The following is a 15,606-nucleotide window of genomic DNA, read 5'->3' as shown; positions in this document are numbered from 1 at the left end:
TCCCCCATCCTCCACCACGTCGCAACCATTTCACCCACCCTGCACCCATCATCAATTCTAATCAGATCACTGAGCCCATCTCGCTAACTTCATCCCTTAGATGTCGTTTACAGACCTAAACATGTCCGCTACCAGGGGCAAAAAGGTAGCCAGCAAGCCGGGCAGATTCGACCCATCAGAACCGTTGCACATGACGACTCGCCGCGCCGCAAAATCCGTCACTACCAACGGCAGCCCGTCAATCAATGGTTCCCTGGACGGCGACGATAGCCGCCGAGGCTCGTTCGACGACTCCCGCCCCGTCACCGCCCACAGCAACGCCAGCCAAGGCTCGATCAAGAGCCGGCGACTTTCAGATGCCTCTCTTCCCCCCATTCCCCGTGAAATCACCACCAACGGCCTGCTCTCGTCAGATGACCGGCTCAATGGTGACAGCTCACTTGCACCGCTCTCCCCAACCTTGCTCACTCCCTCGCCTTCTCGAAAGCGGAAAAGATCGACATCGCCTGTGAATGGAAGCAGCATCGAGTTGACCCAGCCGGCCAGCATCCTCGACGACAGCAACATCCCACTCGGTGTTGCAGTCGATGCTTCCGCTATTAACGAAGGCGATGCGATCGAAGTGGTCCCGGCGGAAGACCTATCTGACCGTGAAGAGTCGCGCACCAGCTCTCGAACTGACGACGACGATGTCCAACCCGACTATGCCGACATGCAATCCGTGGACTTTACACCAGCTGTCTCGAACCCGATATCACCGCCTACGCGCACGTCAGACTCCGATGAAAATCTGCCCCATGCTCAGACATTGGAAGCTGCCCTCCAAGACGTTGTCCAGGCTGCGGAGGAGGAAGCAGCTGATGCCGGCGATGACATGGATATCGATGTCGATGCCCAAGATATAGACGAAGGTGGAGAGGCTGACGGTGTAGGCCGGCCAGTCAGACGCTTCGGGGGGCGAAGAAGAGCCATGCATCCAATCCCAAAGGTCGAGAAGGCTCTGGCAAGACAAGCAGAGCTCAAGTCAAGCTATCGGGCGATAGCTCGCATGCAGAAAGTGGTGTTGGCCGAGATTGCGCAACGAACTATCGACGGTCTGGAAAGTGATCCCCTTATGCACTCGCAAGCAACCGAGTATTCGTACGTGAAGAAAGGTCTTGACGAGGCTTTGGAAGAGAGGCAGTATCGCGTGCGATACCAAGTCGACAGCAACATGGAACAGCTGAAGCAGAAACTAGAGGCGACCTCACTCATGCGAAAGGCGACTTGTGTGCAAAACTTCAACGACCTGAAGGAGCTTCGCCTGGCGCAGATCGAGCACGAGATGTTGCGAATTGCGAGAGCGGTTCAGATGGAGGCTGGTAATGGAGAGTACGAGACGGAGGACGAGGATGACGTTCTCCCCAAGCCCAAACGCACCTGCTATCGCTTCAAGAAGCCAAGCAAGACGCTCGACGATGTCTACTTCTCCCGAACTCGAGAGCTCATGGAGACCGAGCGCGCCACTGACGACTTGACCGCACGCTTTGAGGTGCGCAACATGCTGGACGAGCTGAATGAAGATGAGCGGCCTGCGAAAGCAAAGGGCTTTACTGTCATGGACGAGAGAGCCGGCAAGGCTGCCAAGGTTCGGCGTGAGGGCGTCGACAACACCGCTCTTCTGGCCAAAGCGGCAACGGAGGTGGAGAAGGCTACGGAAATCCCGGTCATTCGCAACGAGGATGCTCGAGGATTACAACTGCTCGGCGATCTTGCGTCACGGCCGTCGATTGCCATTTCGACGCAAGCCTCTACCAAGCTGGGCCCGTACCCGGGCTCACGCCGTCCGTCTTCGCGCCCCATGCCGCCTCACTTGCAGATTCAAACGCACTACCGCCCCGCTCCAATCACCGTCGAAATGTCGCCTCGCACCTCGCAGGCACTTGGAGACCGCTTTGAGAGTTCTATGCTGCCTCCGGCGACCCCGCGCAGTCGAGGTAATCCTGTGCGTCCCGTGGAATCTCAGCCCGAGGCAATGCTTCCATCGCCAAGGGTGAGCATTACCAGAATCAGCAGCTCTCAGCCGCCGTCGGCCACCGCTTCGGATGGGCGTCCAGAGCCAAGCAGGAATAGCATGTGGGATATCGATCGTGGATCACTGGGTCCTCGACCTCCATCAGCACCAAAGCCAGGAGCGCAATTCTCTCCGCCACAGCCGAATGATCGACGAATGGACTTTTCGCTGTGGAGAGATCTTGGTCGTGGCCCTCCAGCTGAGGCGCATCGACGGTCTTCGAGCCATGATGAACGGCCGCCGCTCACTTTTGGCATGGGCATGCCTCCGCGAGATGAGAGGCAGTACGGCATGGAGCAACGCAAGCCCGATGCTCCTCCGCCCGCTAGGAATGGTCTATCCGTGTTTGACCCGGTGCGGCCCCGACCATCGTGGCCAGAGAGAACCGGTCAGCCCGGTGCCGCAGATACTCGACCGCAGGAGCCGCCGTTGCTTCTGTTTGAATTGCCACCGCGTCCGACGCTGAAAGCCAAGTCGCCTCCGCCGAGACCAAACTCCTCCATGATGTTTACGATGCGCGATTTTCGCAATACGGGTCTGGAGCAAAAGGGCCAGCAACGCGACAAGCCAAAGAATCCGCCGAGCACCGCAAACGCTATGAGCGTCTTCAAACCCAAGCCGACCAAAGATGAGCGAGAAGGCATGTCGCGAAGGAGTTGGTCGCATCAGAGGAAGTTGAGCAAGTCGCTTGGTGGCAGTGGAAGTGCCGGATCTCCCATTCTCGCTTCCCCAGCATCAATCCTCGGCCGCAGTGATGGACCTCCTCGCCCGCCGGTTTCGTGGCCTCCACCTCCTCCACCAGTGTCTCACTCTTCTCCACCGGCACCCGCTCCAGCGGCTCCGCACCTGCAATCACCGTTCTCGCAACCACCCGCGCAGCCTAGCAACTTCCGCGCTGCGCCGCCACCTTTCGATCCCTTTGCGAATCGTCCCTTTCCGCCGCGCCCGGCATCCTCCAGTCATGACCGACTACCGCCGACGCCTCTGTACGTTGTATCTCCACAAGCTACGCAGCCTCAGCAAGGCGCGGCTTCTGAGCATTACAACCGACCTTTCGCCCCGCCCCCACCGCCTGGATATCAGCCTCCACAGGCGGCTCCACAATCCCAACCTCCCCCGCCTCCGCAGACGTCGCAACCCTCCTTCCCTTCTCCAGCGCCAGGCGGATCGTATGCAAGCTCGTTCGGCGGGCCACCACTCGCTCCCGCTGGCGCGAATGCGTTTCATGCACCTGGCTTCCGTCCTGCACCGGCTTTTGCCCAGCAAGCTCAACAGCAGCAGGCCCATCATCAGCAGCAACAACAGCAGCAGCAAGCACAACAGGCACAGCAAGGGCAACAAGGACAACAAGGACAGCAGCAGCAGCAGCCACCGGGGTTCCGTCGTAGGGCGCAGAGCGATGCGAGTTTTTCCAAGTTTCATAATTGGAATCCGCCGACTGGGAGGCGGTGATGTTCTTTTTTACAAGCGAATGATGAGTGTTTCAGAGAATGTTAAAGGGAGGGAAGTCCCTTGAAATCGGTTTTGTTGGATAGCAGCGAGCGGACATGAGCGCATTCCTCGAAGCGCGTACGTTCATTGAGGATGAGGAGTGAGGAAGGCGAAGGATCTGTGGGTGCATGATCTGGGCCGTTCGCTCGTTTGAGCGCCAGATTGATTGGGACTGTATCTGATAGTGTACCTTCGTAATGCCCTCATAATCAGTGCTTGCATCAAGCTTTCAATCTTCATCACGTGACCGCAAGCAACGAGGCCAGGCTGTTCCCCTTTCAAGCCTAGTGCAAACTCTATTCGCCGTCGCGTCTCCCCGCGTTCTGAAGAACTTCCCGACTTCATGCGGTGCTTAGAGGAAGGTGTCCAGCGCCATAGAGTGGGAAATATGGGCCTCAGCATGCTCCCCGACGAGCTTCTGCTCACTCTCGCAGAGCAATGGCCCTGCAGAGATGCGCAGCTCAAACAATTGAGCGTCTTATTATCTGTGCGTACCTCTCACCACCGAAGAAGTTCAAGGCGCAACTAACGACCGCAACCACCAGCCTTCCCTCCCGACTCCCTCCACGATCATCGTCCACGGCTCCCGCGCAACAGGCAAGAGCAGCGTCGTTCGCGGATATCTAGAAGCCAGCAAGAGAACATTCGCTTTCATTCGGTGTCGAGAGTGTATTACGGGTCGACACTTGCTCGAGAGGACTGTGGCCGCTGTCGTACGGGCTTTACAAGACGACGGCGCAACGGGGACGAAAGCGTACAATACTCGGTGCGAGAATTTGAGTGCGCTCGTGCAGCACCTTCAGAAATTGCTTTTGGGCAAAGAGGAGGGAAAGAAGTTCGTGTTGGTGTTTGATGGGATTGATAAGTTGCGTGATGCGCCGCCTACGCTTTTGCCTGCGTTGGCGAGGTTGCGGGAATACGTGCGTCTCTTTGCATCCATCTATTCTGTGCAGAAGCTAACGCATCGACTCCAGATTCCCACCCTCCAAACAGTCCTCATCCTCCGCCATCCAACCCCGCGCCTCCTCCACCACCCTGGAATTCCGCACCTCCACTTCACCCCCTACACTCGCCAACAGACTCTGCACATCCTCTCCCGCAACTCACCCGCCATCTTCCCCACCATCCCACCCCCACGAGATCCATCCTACGACGCCGAACTCCACGAAGAAGACAAAAGCTGGCTATGGCCGCGCTTCTGCGCCGCAGTCTGGGATTCCCTGGGAGCGGCAGCAGCGCGGGACCTCGTATCCTTCCGCGAAGCGTGTCTGAAACTCTGGCCCGCGTTCGTAGCGCCTGTTGTAGCGGGAGAATTTGGAACGCGGGACTTCAGTCGGTTGCTGGTTTCACAGAGGAGGTTGTTTCAAGACGAGGGCGTGCTGTTGCATTCTATCCTTGATGCCGGTGCTGTCACTACCACTACCAATGGTGTTGCTGCTGCGGTGGAGAGGAAAGCCACGACGCACGAACTCCCCTACTACGCCAAATGGCTGCTCCTCGCCGCCTACCTTGCCTCCTACAACCCCGCCAAACTCGACGCAACCTACTTCATGAAGACCAGCGAGCGCGGCAAAAAGCGGCGAGCCGGACGACCGAGTCAGAAGCGCACGATTTCGCGCCGTCTCCTCGCACCAGCCGCATTTCCGCTCGATCGTCTGTTTTCGATTCTGCATGCTATTTTGCCGCATGATTTGCGCACTTCGGTCGATGTGTATACGCTTGTTGCCACCCTTACGAGTTTGCGGTTGTTGGTCAGGAGTGGGATTGGAGGCAGTGGAGGGGATGTGTTGGAGCCTGGCGGGAAGTGGAGGGTGGGAGCGGCGGTGACGTGGGAGTTTGTACTGGGTTTGGCGAGGGGGGTGAAGTTTGAGGTTGTAGATTACATGGCTGAATGAGATGAACGACGCCCACTAGATCAGATCGCCATAGTACTGCTGCTTGCAACGAACGCACTTGAGCATCGACCCGCTGGGGAAGCTCGTCGATCGGTCGTCTTTCACCAGGCGCAGATACCTCGCGCTGCCGCATCCGTCGCAGTCCTGCCTTTCATTGACGAGCTTGACAATCTGCTTCCAGATGGCGGACGCCTTGTCCGCTCGCGCCGTTTCCTTTTTGAGCAGTTCGCCCCGCTGTTTGAGCAGGTTGCGATTGACGTTGGCGACGTTGTTGTTGTTCTCGGCTTGTGCGAGGGCTGCGTCGAGTTGTTGCTGCAACTTGCCCGTTTCCAGTCTTGCGTTGTGCTCGATTTGCAGGACTCGATCGTTTGCTGCTGCCAGTGCTTTGTTCTCTTGGTCGAGTTCGGCTTGCAGGTCGTTTGCCGTTGGTTGCTTTGCTTCCTCTCGTCTGTGCTCCCTCTCCGCGAAGAGCTTTCCAGAGAGGGTGGCGAGGACTGCAGCACCAAAATCATGCAGCCCGATGGATTGGGTGAGAGCTGCCGCGAAGGTGTCGTCGGTCAGCCAGTCGAGGTGGTCGTCGAACAGAATTGAGAGCAATTCCTTTAGCAGGCCATCGTCCGCATCAAGACGGACGATGGAGACCAGTCGGGCGAATTCTTCTTTGTAGGAAAGTGACTTGCATGCTTTGAAGCGCTCCAAGGCCAGAACTCTCAGACTGGGAAGGAGGTAGTGTTTGGCAATGGCGTACGCCTCGGCGTGGCTCATAGCCGCACTGCTGATGCTCATAGCGACGTTGATGACATGCTCGTCGTTCTCTTGACTCTCGACCTTCACTGCAGGGGTGGATGAGGGTGGTGGAACACTTTGGGACAAGCATCGACGCTTGAGAGCTGGCTCATCGTCGATGAGCTCGCGTCCGGTATGGGACGGCGATAGCCCGGGTGTCTCCTTCACGATGTAGTCGCCTTCGTAGAGGAACTGTAGCATTCGTTCCATCGTGTCGGCATTAAACGACGTGTGCACAACGACGCACGCCATCTCATCCTGCAAGTACCATGTTGAGCTACTGCATAGACAAGTTGGTCGGGCCAAGGTACCTTGGAAGCATCGTCGCACTCCTTTGCAAGCACCTCTGAATTTGGGCATACAATGATGCGGTGGACATAGAAGGAGATGTCGTCCACTCGGATCTCGAGATCACAGTATTTCGTCTTCACTCGTAAGTTGTCGCTGTTCTTGGCGAAAGAGGCCATCGTGAGGGAAGCGTGGGATGAATAAAAAAAGGTCACATCCGAAGTGCAATGTGATTTTGAAATGTGGGAGGAAGGGGACGTACGGTCGAGGCAACGAAGCAAGTGCGCGCGGCAGCAAACGGTGAGACAAGGCGGGAAGGTGCATCTCAGAGCTTTGCACCGCGTATGCAAGTGCCCGATGAATGACCAGCAGGGTCATGATTTGCTTCAAGTTGAAGAGAGCGCCATACCCAGATCACAACTTATGCCGCTTCTCCCCACTCGCGATCCGCCGAAACTGCTCCTGCGGCACGCCCTTCATCCAGACATCCAAAGCGCCAAAAGCCTCCGCAACACCCTGCGCATCAAGTGCCTCCCGCTGAGGCTTGCGAATCAACGCCTTGATCTTCGTCAACGACTCCGGCACCAGATGCGGCCCTAATCGATCTTGCACCTCCTGCAACACCAGGCCGAGAAATTTCTCCTGCTCGCCGGGCAGGGTATTAAAGACCTTGTTAATGTAGCCGCACTGCACCAGTTCCTCGCACGTCAGTCGTTTGGACATGATGAGCGCTTCGTTGGCTTTGGCGATTCCCATGCGCTGTACGAAGCCTATGCTCGCACCGCCTTCGCTCACTAGTCCGAGGCTGGAGAACGGGGTGAGAAGGAACGTATGTGGTGTTGCGTAGATAAAGTCCGCCCAGCCGGTGATGGCGGCGGAGAGGCCGATTGCCGGGCCGTTGAAGGCGACGACGAGGATTTTGGGGTGTGAGTAGAAGGCTTCGGTGAGAGCGAGGTTGGCTGGGACGAATGTGCGTAGGCCGGCGGTGTATTGGTCGTCGCCGTCTCTTTGGATGGGTGGTGTCGATACATCAGCTCCGCTGTAATTTGGTCAGACCAGGTCCGACGGCGGTGTTAGATCCAGACTTACGCTGAAAAGTATTTGCCTTTGCCGGTCTGGAGTTCGTATTAGCATTACTGGTAGGGAGAGGAGCGATTGAGAGAGAACTTGATACAACACACCAGAACGGTAACATACACATCATCCCTCAGAGCAATCTCTCTCATGTATTTAGCCAACTGGAAGTAATGGTCGATATTCAACGCATTCAGCTTCTTCGGATTGTCAAAGGTGATGATGGCGATGTAGCCTCGCTCGTTACTGCGGTACTCCAGCTTGACGACGTCGGCCATGATGGAAATGCAGATCGGGTGAACGAGTGGTACGTGATAAAAGTCCTCTCTTGCCGCCAAATACCAGTTATGGGAGGCACTTTCAGCCGTACCTAGGTGATGGTGGTGGTTGCGGAGTGCCTCGGCATGTGGTCTCTAGGCTGGATCGCACATCTCACTCACAACGAATCCCTCTCAGAGCTCGCTGTGCCTTTCCCCGAGCTCGCGGACTTCGGACGGCGTTTCAGGGAAGATTTGGTACTTCCGCTAGCGCCGTTTCGATCTGACCAATCAGAAAACCAAGCGGAGCTCGTCTCCACGATGAGGCTGGCAGCATGGTGACAGACGACAGCAATACTGCTTTTGATGGCCTTCCAAAGTGTAGTAGTATCAGCATAACATCATTTGATGTATCAGTCACCATATATATCATCTCTATGCCATCATATGTACATCTCTATCATTTATACACAGATCCAGCAGAAATCATTCATAGACATGGAACGCCATATCATCCTCGACCACGTACGTCTTGAACTCTTTGGTCGGCAGTCTCTTCTGGAACATGACGTCCAACTCGTTGAACGTCCGTCCCTTTGTCTCCGGCAAGCAGCGCCAGCACCAGATGAGACAGGGTACCGACACGCCGAAGAAGACAAACGCCAGCTTGCCCTCCAGATCGCCCTGGTCGGGATTGATGGCGTATGGAATGCCCACGGCACAAGCAACATTGATGAGCGCGTTGACGGTCGTCGCGATGGCGATCGTCTTGCCGCGCAGCTTGGCAGAGGATGTCTCGGAGATGATGACGAAACAGAGAGGCCCGATGCCGAGGTCGTAAAAGAAATTGTACACCACCATCAATGCAGCTTGCGCCCATCTTGGTCCCAGGTCGCCGGCTTTGAGGGGAATGCAGTCGAGGATTCCGATGAGGAGGAGCAAGATCATGAGCGTCACAAGCCCCCAGTTATATATGCGCCTTCGGCCGGTGACTTTGATGAGTGGCCAGGAAAGACAAGTGCCCACGAAGCCAAGCGCGAGCAGTCCGACACCGAGATAGAAGGAGGAATTGACGGGAAGGCCAGCGAGTTCAAAAAAGTACCTGTAAAATCACGAAACGTCAGTGGCGCGCAAACGGTACAATCTGCGTCTCACATGCACTCACACTGCGTAACCGATGACCAAAAAATTGCCGGCGAGTGGCTGGATGGCATAGACCATGGTAGAGATGGTAGTACGTCGCAACTCCGTTCCACGAAAGCAATCTGCGAAAGTTGCAGAACTACGCTCCTCCAGTTCGAGTTCGGTCGTCAATTTGATGTGTGCCAGTGTCGCCGTCACATCGACCGATGGATGTGCCAGCCGGGTTAACGCCTTCTTCGCCTTTGCATCTTTGCCATTCCGTACGAGCCACCAGGGGCTTTCTGGGGCCCATGGGAGCAGACACAAGATGATGATCGGGAAGACGAACTGAACGAGGAATGGGATGTCGTAGGACCATCGATCCGTCCGGCTCTGCGTTCCAGCAAGCACCCCGCTGGCGACCAGTTGTCCGATGACGAAGGAGAGATTGACAAAGGCGGCGGCGAAGCCACGGAATACCACAGGCGTTACTTCCGAAATGTAGGTAGGGGCGATTACAGGGTAGGCTCCCAGGACAACACCATTGACCAGCTCGGCAACCAGGATCTGAGGCTTGTTTTGCGAGGAAGATTGCAAGGCGACGGCGATGCAGGTGATGATGCAGCAACATGCCAGTGTCCAGCGTCTGCCAATCTTGTCCAGGGGTATACCAACTCCAAGAGATCCCACGACTTGACCAACGGGAACACCGAGGTTGAAGGCTGACTGCCACTTGGCCGCGACGACCCATTCGTTGGGACCGATTTTCTGGCCGAATTGTTTTTGGAAAGTGGGAATGGCGACGAGCGAACCGACGAGCTGGGGATCAAAGCCGGCCCTGTGAGGGTGTTAGAGCATGTAGAGAAGTGCATTTCTGTCCAAATACTCACATGATAACGCCTAATGAGAAAAGGAAGGACCATGCTATCGCTGGCCTGTACAGGCGAAAGGAGTCCTTGACGGTAAGCTCATGCTGCTCTTGTGCACCGAGCTGAGCATTGACGGCTAGTTCCTTCTCATTCGTCGTCGTCGTTGCCGTCTCCGCAAAGAACGTGGGTTGTTTGTCGTCTGCAGACATGATGGGCGTATGTTGGAGAAGAGTCGAAGTACCGGTCAAAGATGATGGGTCAGAGCAGAGGCATCCTCACTTCTTATAACGAGTCGATCAATACCCCAAACGCTCTCGCCCTGGCCGTGGAGTAGAATACCTTATCTCGCCTCTTGCCACATGGGATCATGGGGTTTGGAAACCTGGAGACTGTGGGGGTAAGGTGAGATCTCCGTCATGCCGCCGCCGCCCACGCTGCGATGTCGTAGCCGCGCTTGACGCCGCTAGTCCGTACTGGGTTAGAGAGAGGGTCCAGGGCCGCTGATCTGGAATCGCCGCTCAAAAGCCTCGCCGACGCTTGCCGCCCGCCAAAAGTCTAAAGATTGCTCCATCTGGTATGTTGTTTCGGACGGTGAGTCGAGGTTGCAATACGTTTCTGCTTATAAAATCATCATCTTGGTCGAGTCTCTATATTCATCTCCTCACACCAAGTTGAAGTCGTAATCATGACAATCAAGCTGGACCAGACCCCGCACAAAGTGCAGGCCAACGGCCATCCAGAGTCATTCATCTTCCACCGCTCACAACGCACCAAGCCGGCCAACATAATCTCTGGATCGGGCATCAAGTTTACTCTCGACAATGGCAGAACCATCATCGACGCCTCCGCCGGGCCAGCGGTGGCATGTCTTGGACACAGCGAACCGAGAGTCGCCCAAGCCGTCATGCGTCAGATGGAATCCCTCTCCTATGCCTACTCAATGGGTTACACGACCGATGCTGCCGAAGACCTTGCAGCACACGTCCTCCACAACCGACCCGGTGGACTCGGCAAGGCCATCTTCGTCAACTCGGGCAGTGAAGCCACCGATGCTGCTTTGAAGCTAGCAACGCAATACTGGATTGAAGCGGGCCGCCCGTCGAAAAATCAATTCATTGCCAGAAAGCAGAGCTATCACGGCAACACCCTCGGTGCGTTGTGTGTTTCCGGCCACGAATCCAGACGCGAGTTCTACCAACCATGGATGTCGAAAAACGTGACCTTTGTCGACCCATGCTACGCCTATCGAGGCCAAGGTAGCGACGAAACAGATGCACAGTACTTGCAGAGACTCGAGACTGAGCTCGAGGAGACCATCGTTAGAATTGGATCCGACAACGTCGCAGCCTTCATCCTGGAGACCATCCCAGGCACCACACTAGGCTGCGTCCCTCCCGTCCCAGGCTACCTGAGCGCCATGCGCCGCATCTGCGACAAACACGGCATCCTCCTCATGCTCGACGAAATCATGTGCGGCATGGGCAAAACAGGCAAAATGCACGCCTGGGAGTGCGAGGGCGACTTCCGGGGTCCAGACATCCAGACCATCGGCAAGGCTCTCGGCGGCGGCTTCGTGCCCATCTCTGGCGTTCTCGCTTCGCAGAAAATCTTCGATGCTATTGCTCAGGGCTCTCAGACGCTCGCTCATGGTCATACGTTCCAGGCGCATCCGAATGCGTGTGCTGCTGCGTTGGAGGTGCAGAAAATTATCGCTGAGCGGGATTTGTTGGGCAATGTTGCGGCGAGAGGCGAGCAGCTGGAGCGGGAGATGAAGGCGGAATTGTCGTCTTTGCCGCATGTTGGCAACATCCGAGGAAGGGGTTTGTTCTGGGCGATTGAGTTTATGAAAGATCCTGCTGCTCGCACGCCGTTTGCCAGGGGAAGCGGATACTCGGATCGCGTGGTTGAGGTTGCGCAGGGCCTTGGGCTGAATATTCTGGGCACGCTGGGTCACACGGGCGAGTATCATGTGGAGCATGTGATTATTTCTCCGCCCTACATCATCTCTCAGGAGGAGGTGAGCGAGGTTGTGAGGCTTCTGAGGGAGACGATTGTGGCTGTTGATCAGGAGGGCAAAAAGTGGTGAACATTCTAGCTGATTCTATCTGCGATATAAGCGACATTCGTATGGCTTCAACGACATTTTTCCGTCTCCTTCCTGCACATCGTAATTCGACATGATCAGCTTGCCTTTTGCCTCAATAGGACAGTTCCACGACACTTCCTTTGATTTGAACGAGCACACGACCAGGAACACACCATCAGCATCGCTTCTGGTATAGGCGTACACATCCTCCGACGCTTCATCGACCAGCTCAAACCTGCCGTAAACGAGAGTAGGCTCACTCTTGCGGAGTTTCAACAACTGCTGCCAAAAACTCAGCACGCTGCCCTTCTTGCCCTCCTGAGAAGCCACATTCCAAGTCTGGTAGTCTTCGTTGACTTTGATCCACGGCGTCCCCGAAGTAAAGCCCGCATTCCGCGAAGCGTCCCAAGAAATGGGCAAGCGCGAGTTGTCTCGTCCGATTCGCTGGATATCGGCCAAGACATCGCTCATATCTGCGCCCTCGGGTCGAGTAGCTTTGATGGTGTTGTAGTGGTTGATTTGCTCGACGTCCCGCAGTTCGTCGAAAGTCCACTGCTTTGCATTCGCCATTCCGATTTCCTGGCCTTGGTAGATGAAGACTGTGCCCCGACCGGTGACATGGAACAAGGCGAGCATCTTGGCCGCCCTCTCCCTAAGCGTGTCATCGCCGTCGTCCGCCCAACGAGACACGATACGCGGCTGGTCATGGTTCTCAAGGTAGAGACTGTCCCAGCCGTCATGGTCTTGCATGTACGTCATGAAGCCTCCCAGAATCGCCTTGAGTTCCGTCAAGGCCCACTCCCGCTTGTAGAAGCAGGTCTTGCCCGGCTGGTGGTCGATGTACATGTGCTCGAAGTGGAAGAGCATCTGCAGAGGCCGGCCGGCTTGCAGGTATTCAATGGCTTCCTGAGGCGTCGCCACGCCGGGCGTTTCGCCTACTGTGAAGATGGCAGGCTGCCGTTTTGAAATCACCTTGTCGTACATTTCGGTCAGGTATGGGATGACTTGCGGTCCGTTGAAGCGCGATTTGAGCCCGTATTGGAATTTCTGGGATTCGTCGAGGATGGGCACGTCGGGGAAGCCGGGGTCTTTGGAGATGCAGTTGATTACGTCCATGCGGAAGCCGTCGCAGCCCTTCTCCAGCCAGAACTCCATGATGTCCCAGACTGCGGTGCGGACGTCCGGGTTCTCCCAGTTCAAATCAGGCTGAGAGACGTCGAACACGTGTAGGTAGTACTCTTGACGCTCAGGAGACCATTCCCAACAAGAGCCGCCAAAGATGGCACCCCAATTGTTGGGTTCCTCTTTTTGGCCGTCTGTACCAATTTTCGCCGGTTTCCAGATATACCAGTCCCGCTTCTCACCACCAGCCTTGCTGTCCTGGAACCACGCATGTTGATCCGACGTATGGTTGACAACGAGATCCATCACCACTTTCAGCCCTATCCGATGCGCTTCCGCGACTAGATTGTCGAAATCCGCCATCGTGCCCAGGTCGGGGTTGATGGCGCGGTAGTCGGAAATGTCGTAGCCTTGATCCTTCATGGGAGATGCGTAGATGGGGCTCAGCCAGATGACATCGACTCCGAGGTCGCGCAGGTAGGTGAGCTTGGAGGTGATGCCATTCAGATCTCCTATGCCATTCCCTGTGGTGTCTTTGAAGGAGAATGGGTAGACTTGATATACGATGGCTTCTTTCCACCACTGTCGCTCGTTGTTGGCCATGATTGTTTGGATTGTAGAGGGTCAATTATCGATGGAAGGAAAGAAAGAAAGAAAGCATAAAAAGCGAGAGATAGAAGACGTCAAACGTTCATGCATCTGTGATCGTCGTTACCATACGCAAACTCTACTCGGTGGAGAGGGCCCATATTCCTGATCTCTGGCACCAGAGCTACCATCTCCAGTGCATCTTAGTAATAAGGCCGAATAAAGCAAACAGGGAAGGCGGATGAGCCGCGCGATTAATGACAGTCGCGCCGAACTCTCTTCGGTGTTGACTAGGATCAGGCAGTCGGTGGAGGCAAGGAGGAAGCATTCAATCCCTGCTCCCAAACGGCCACGCGATCCCCACAAATCGGCCCCACGTGAGCCCGTCTTAACGTTATCTGCTTACGCCGGTCCCTGGCGCCAATGGCGCTTCTGGCGCACTTCTAGATCCCCACGACCTCCTGCATGATATCTCTCGCTCTGCCACACCCCACACCCCTCATCAATGTCTGGACGATGGAGAGCGCCGCTCCTGGCCGCAAACTGCACAAGCTGACTGGATTCACTCGTGATCGGCAGGGTTGTTTGACATGCCGCCGGCGCAAGAAGAAGTGTGCGGAGGGTGGGCGGCAATCGCGGTGCGCGCAATGCACTCGTCTGAATCTCAGGTGTGTCTGGGAGGATGAGCGAACTGTCAGAGGTAGTCCGTCTCCGGATCGAGAGGAGAACACTTCCACCGCGCTGGTTCTGTCGACGCCTTTGACGCCGGCGTGGGCGGCGGGAAGTGGCAATGAAGCTCACGACATATCGCATCGCCAAATGGCCCTCCGATATTACATTCAATCGTTTGCCAGTACCCTTTCGACCAATGCGGAGAACAATGGCTTCCTATCCATCCTCCTCCCAATGGCCATGACGGACGCGCCCCTGATGGATACGCTTGTAGCGTGGTCGACTTCCCATCTCGCCATCCGTCAGCAAAACGTACAAGTCAAGGCACTCGAGGACCGTTCGGTTGCTTTGAGATCATTCGCGACGAATCTGCGCGACTTGCCTCCCCTGACCTGTCTCGCCATCTGCCTCGTGCTCACATCCATGGAGGCCGTTCTCGGCAACACCCTCAGCTGGTACAGCCATTTGTCCGCCGCTGCGCGCATCATCAATTCCACAGTATCCCCGAGACTGGACGACAGTAGCCTGGCAAGTTCCTTGGACAGCAGTGCAGAGGGACGGTGGCTGCTCCGCAATTTCTCCTATCATGACATCCTCGCCAGCGTCTCGCGAAGCCGCGCCATGCTGATTCCCGGCCTGGACTTTCTCGGAGCAGACGCCATTCAAGTCCCTGACACGTACCTCGGATTTGGCGTACCGCCCATGAAGCTGCTAGGCGAGATCAACGTCTTGTCTCAAACCCTGACCAACTACGAGAACACCAGCAATACTGCGTCCGCTGCAGGCGATAGTTCCGACGCCGCCGAGATAGCCGCAAGACTGTACGCCATCGAGGCAGAGCTACGACAATGGCGAGCGGATGGCTCCCCCGACGACCCATTGATCATGCTGGCGGATAGCTATCGCAGCGCCATCTTAATATGCCTCTATCGCGCATTGCGATACCACCGACTAGCCGATCCAACAACCGCAACACAGCAGATCCAAGCAGAAGTGGGCGAGATAGTCACCCGGATCACTTCATTACCCCACGGCAGCTCGCCGGAATGTACCCTTCTCTTCCCCCTCTTCATGGCCGGGGGAGAGGCGCAAAGCACCGAGCACAGGGCGGCGATTGAGAATCGAATGGAGACTATCGCGGAGAACAGGGAATTCCAAAATCTCCGAGAAGCGCTGGACGTTTTGAAAGAGGTCTGGTCGGTGCAATCGCGCACTACCGCCATCGACCCTGCGCGGCCATATGACTGGACGTGTGTCTTGGAGCGACGGCAATGGGATCTGGCGTTGAGTTGAGAACATGATG

At 56.2% G+C, this 15,606-nt stretch overlaps 8 protein-coding genes across 8 annotated transcripts; 4 read left to right on the top strand and 4 right to left on the bottom strand.

The window, feature by feature from the left end:
* Positions 1-23: 23 nt before the first annotated feature.
* On the top strand, positions 24-3,760 carry BDY17DRAFT_55411 (uncharacterized protein). Its single transcript, XM_033738501.1, has one exon. The coding sequence runs from the start codon at positions 101-103 to the stop codon at positions 3,503-3,505; it is 3,405 nt and encodes a 1,134-aa protein (XP_033585196.1). The 5' UTR covers positions 24-100; the 3' UTR covers positions 3,506-3,760.
* Positions 3,761-3,932: 172 nt separating this feature from the next.
* On the top strand, positions 3,933-5,439 carry BDY17DRAFT_258403 (origin recognition complex subunit 5 C-terminus-domain-containing protein; the record flags this gene model as incomplete). Its single annotated transcript, XM_033731773.1, has 3 exons — positions 3,933-4,031; positions 4,090-4,464; positions 4,519-5,439. 3 exons carry the CDS (start codon positions 3,933-3,935, stop codon positions 5,437-5,439), a joined length of 1,395 nt encoding a protein of 464 aa, XP_033585195.1.
* Positions 5,440-5,446: 7 nt separating this feature from the next.
* On the bottom strand, positions 5,447-6,809 carry BDY17DRAFT_55359 (uncharacterized protein). Its single transcript, XM_033738500.1, has 2 exons — positions 6,537-6,809; positions 5,447-6,483 (listed from the first exon to the last, which is right to left on the bottom strand). Exons 1-2 carry the CDS (start codon positions 6,690-6,692, stop codon positions 5,455-5,457), a joined length of 1,185 nt encoding a protein of 394 aa, XP_033585194.1. The 5' UTR covers positions 6,693-6,809; the 3' UTR covers positions 5,447-5,454.
* Positions 6,810-6,927: 118 nt separating this feature from the next.
* On the bottom strand, positions 6,928-7,865 carry BDY17DRAFT_258612 (3,2-trans-enoyl-CoA isomerase; the record flags this gene model as incomplete). Its single annotated transcript, XM_033731792.1, has 3 exons — positions 6,928-7,552; positions 7,603-7,628; positions 7,695-7,865. The coding sequence occupies 3 exons, from the start codon at positions 7,863-7,865 to the stop codon at positions 6,928-6,930; spliced, it is 822 nt and encodes a 273-aa protein (XP_033585193.1).
* Positions 7,866-8,218: 353 nt separating this feature from the next.
* BDY17DRAFT_305517 (general substrate transporter) lies at positions 8,219-10,229 on the bottom strand. Its single transcript, XM_033734883.1, has 3 exons — positions 9,857-10,229; positions 9,010-9,804; positions 8,219-8,946 (listed from the first exon to the last, which is right to left on the bottom strand). The coding sequence occupies exons 1-3, from the start codon at positions 10,042-10,044 to the stop codon at positions 8,331-8,333; spliced, it is 1,599 nt and encodes a 532-aa protein (XP_033585192.1). The 5' UTR covers positions 10,045-10,229; the 3' UTR covers positions 8,219-8,330.
* Positions 10,230-10,382: 153 nt separating this feature from the next.
* Positions 10,383-11,934, top strand: BDY17DRAFT_305513 (pyridoxal phosphate-dependent transferase). The gene has a single exon (XM_033734882.1). The coding sequence runs from the start codon at positions 10,521-10,523 to the stop codon at positions 11,919-11,921; it is 1,401 nt and encodes a 466-aa protein (XP_033585191.1). The 5' UTR covers positions 10,383-10,520; the 3' UTR covers positions 11,922-11,934.
* On the bottom strand, positions 11,935-13,935 carry BDY17DRAFT_305512 (alpha amylase; the record flags this gene model as incomplete). The annotated part of the gene is made up of 1 exon (XM_033734881.1): positions 11,935-13,935. Exon 1 carries the CDS (start codon positions 13,644-13,646, stop codon positions 11,937-11,939), a length of 1,710 nt encoding a protein of 569 aa, XP_033585190.1. The 5' UTR covers positions 13,647-13,935.
* A 515-nt stretch (positions 13,936-14,450) lies between these two features.
* On the top strand, positions 14,451-15,596 carry BDY17DRAFT_313910 (fungal-specific transcription factor domain-containing protein; the record flags this gene model as incomplete). The annotated part of the gene is made up of 1 exon (XM_033735771.1): positions 14,451-15,596. The coding sequence occupies one exon, from the start codon at positions 14,451-14,453 to the stop codon at positions 15,594-15,596; it is 1,146 nt and encodes a 381-aa protein (XP_033585189.1).
* Positions 15,597-15,606: the final 10 nt, after the last annotated feature.

Source organism: Neohortaea acidophila, assembly GCF_010093505.1.
Source record: "Neohortaea acidophila strain CBS 113389 unplaced genomic scaffold BDY17scaffold_13, whole genome shotgun sequence".
NCBI classification, from domain to species: Eukaryota; Fungi; Ascomycota; class Dothideomycetes; order Mycosphaerellales; family Teratosphaeriaceae; genus Neohortaea; species Neohortaea acidophila.
The sequence above is the reverse complement of the archived record's forward strand: the minus strand, read 5'-3'. Positions and strand labels throughout refer to the sequence as shown.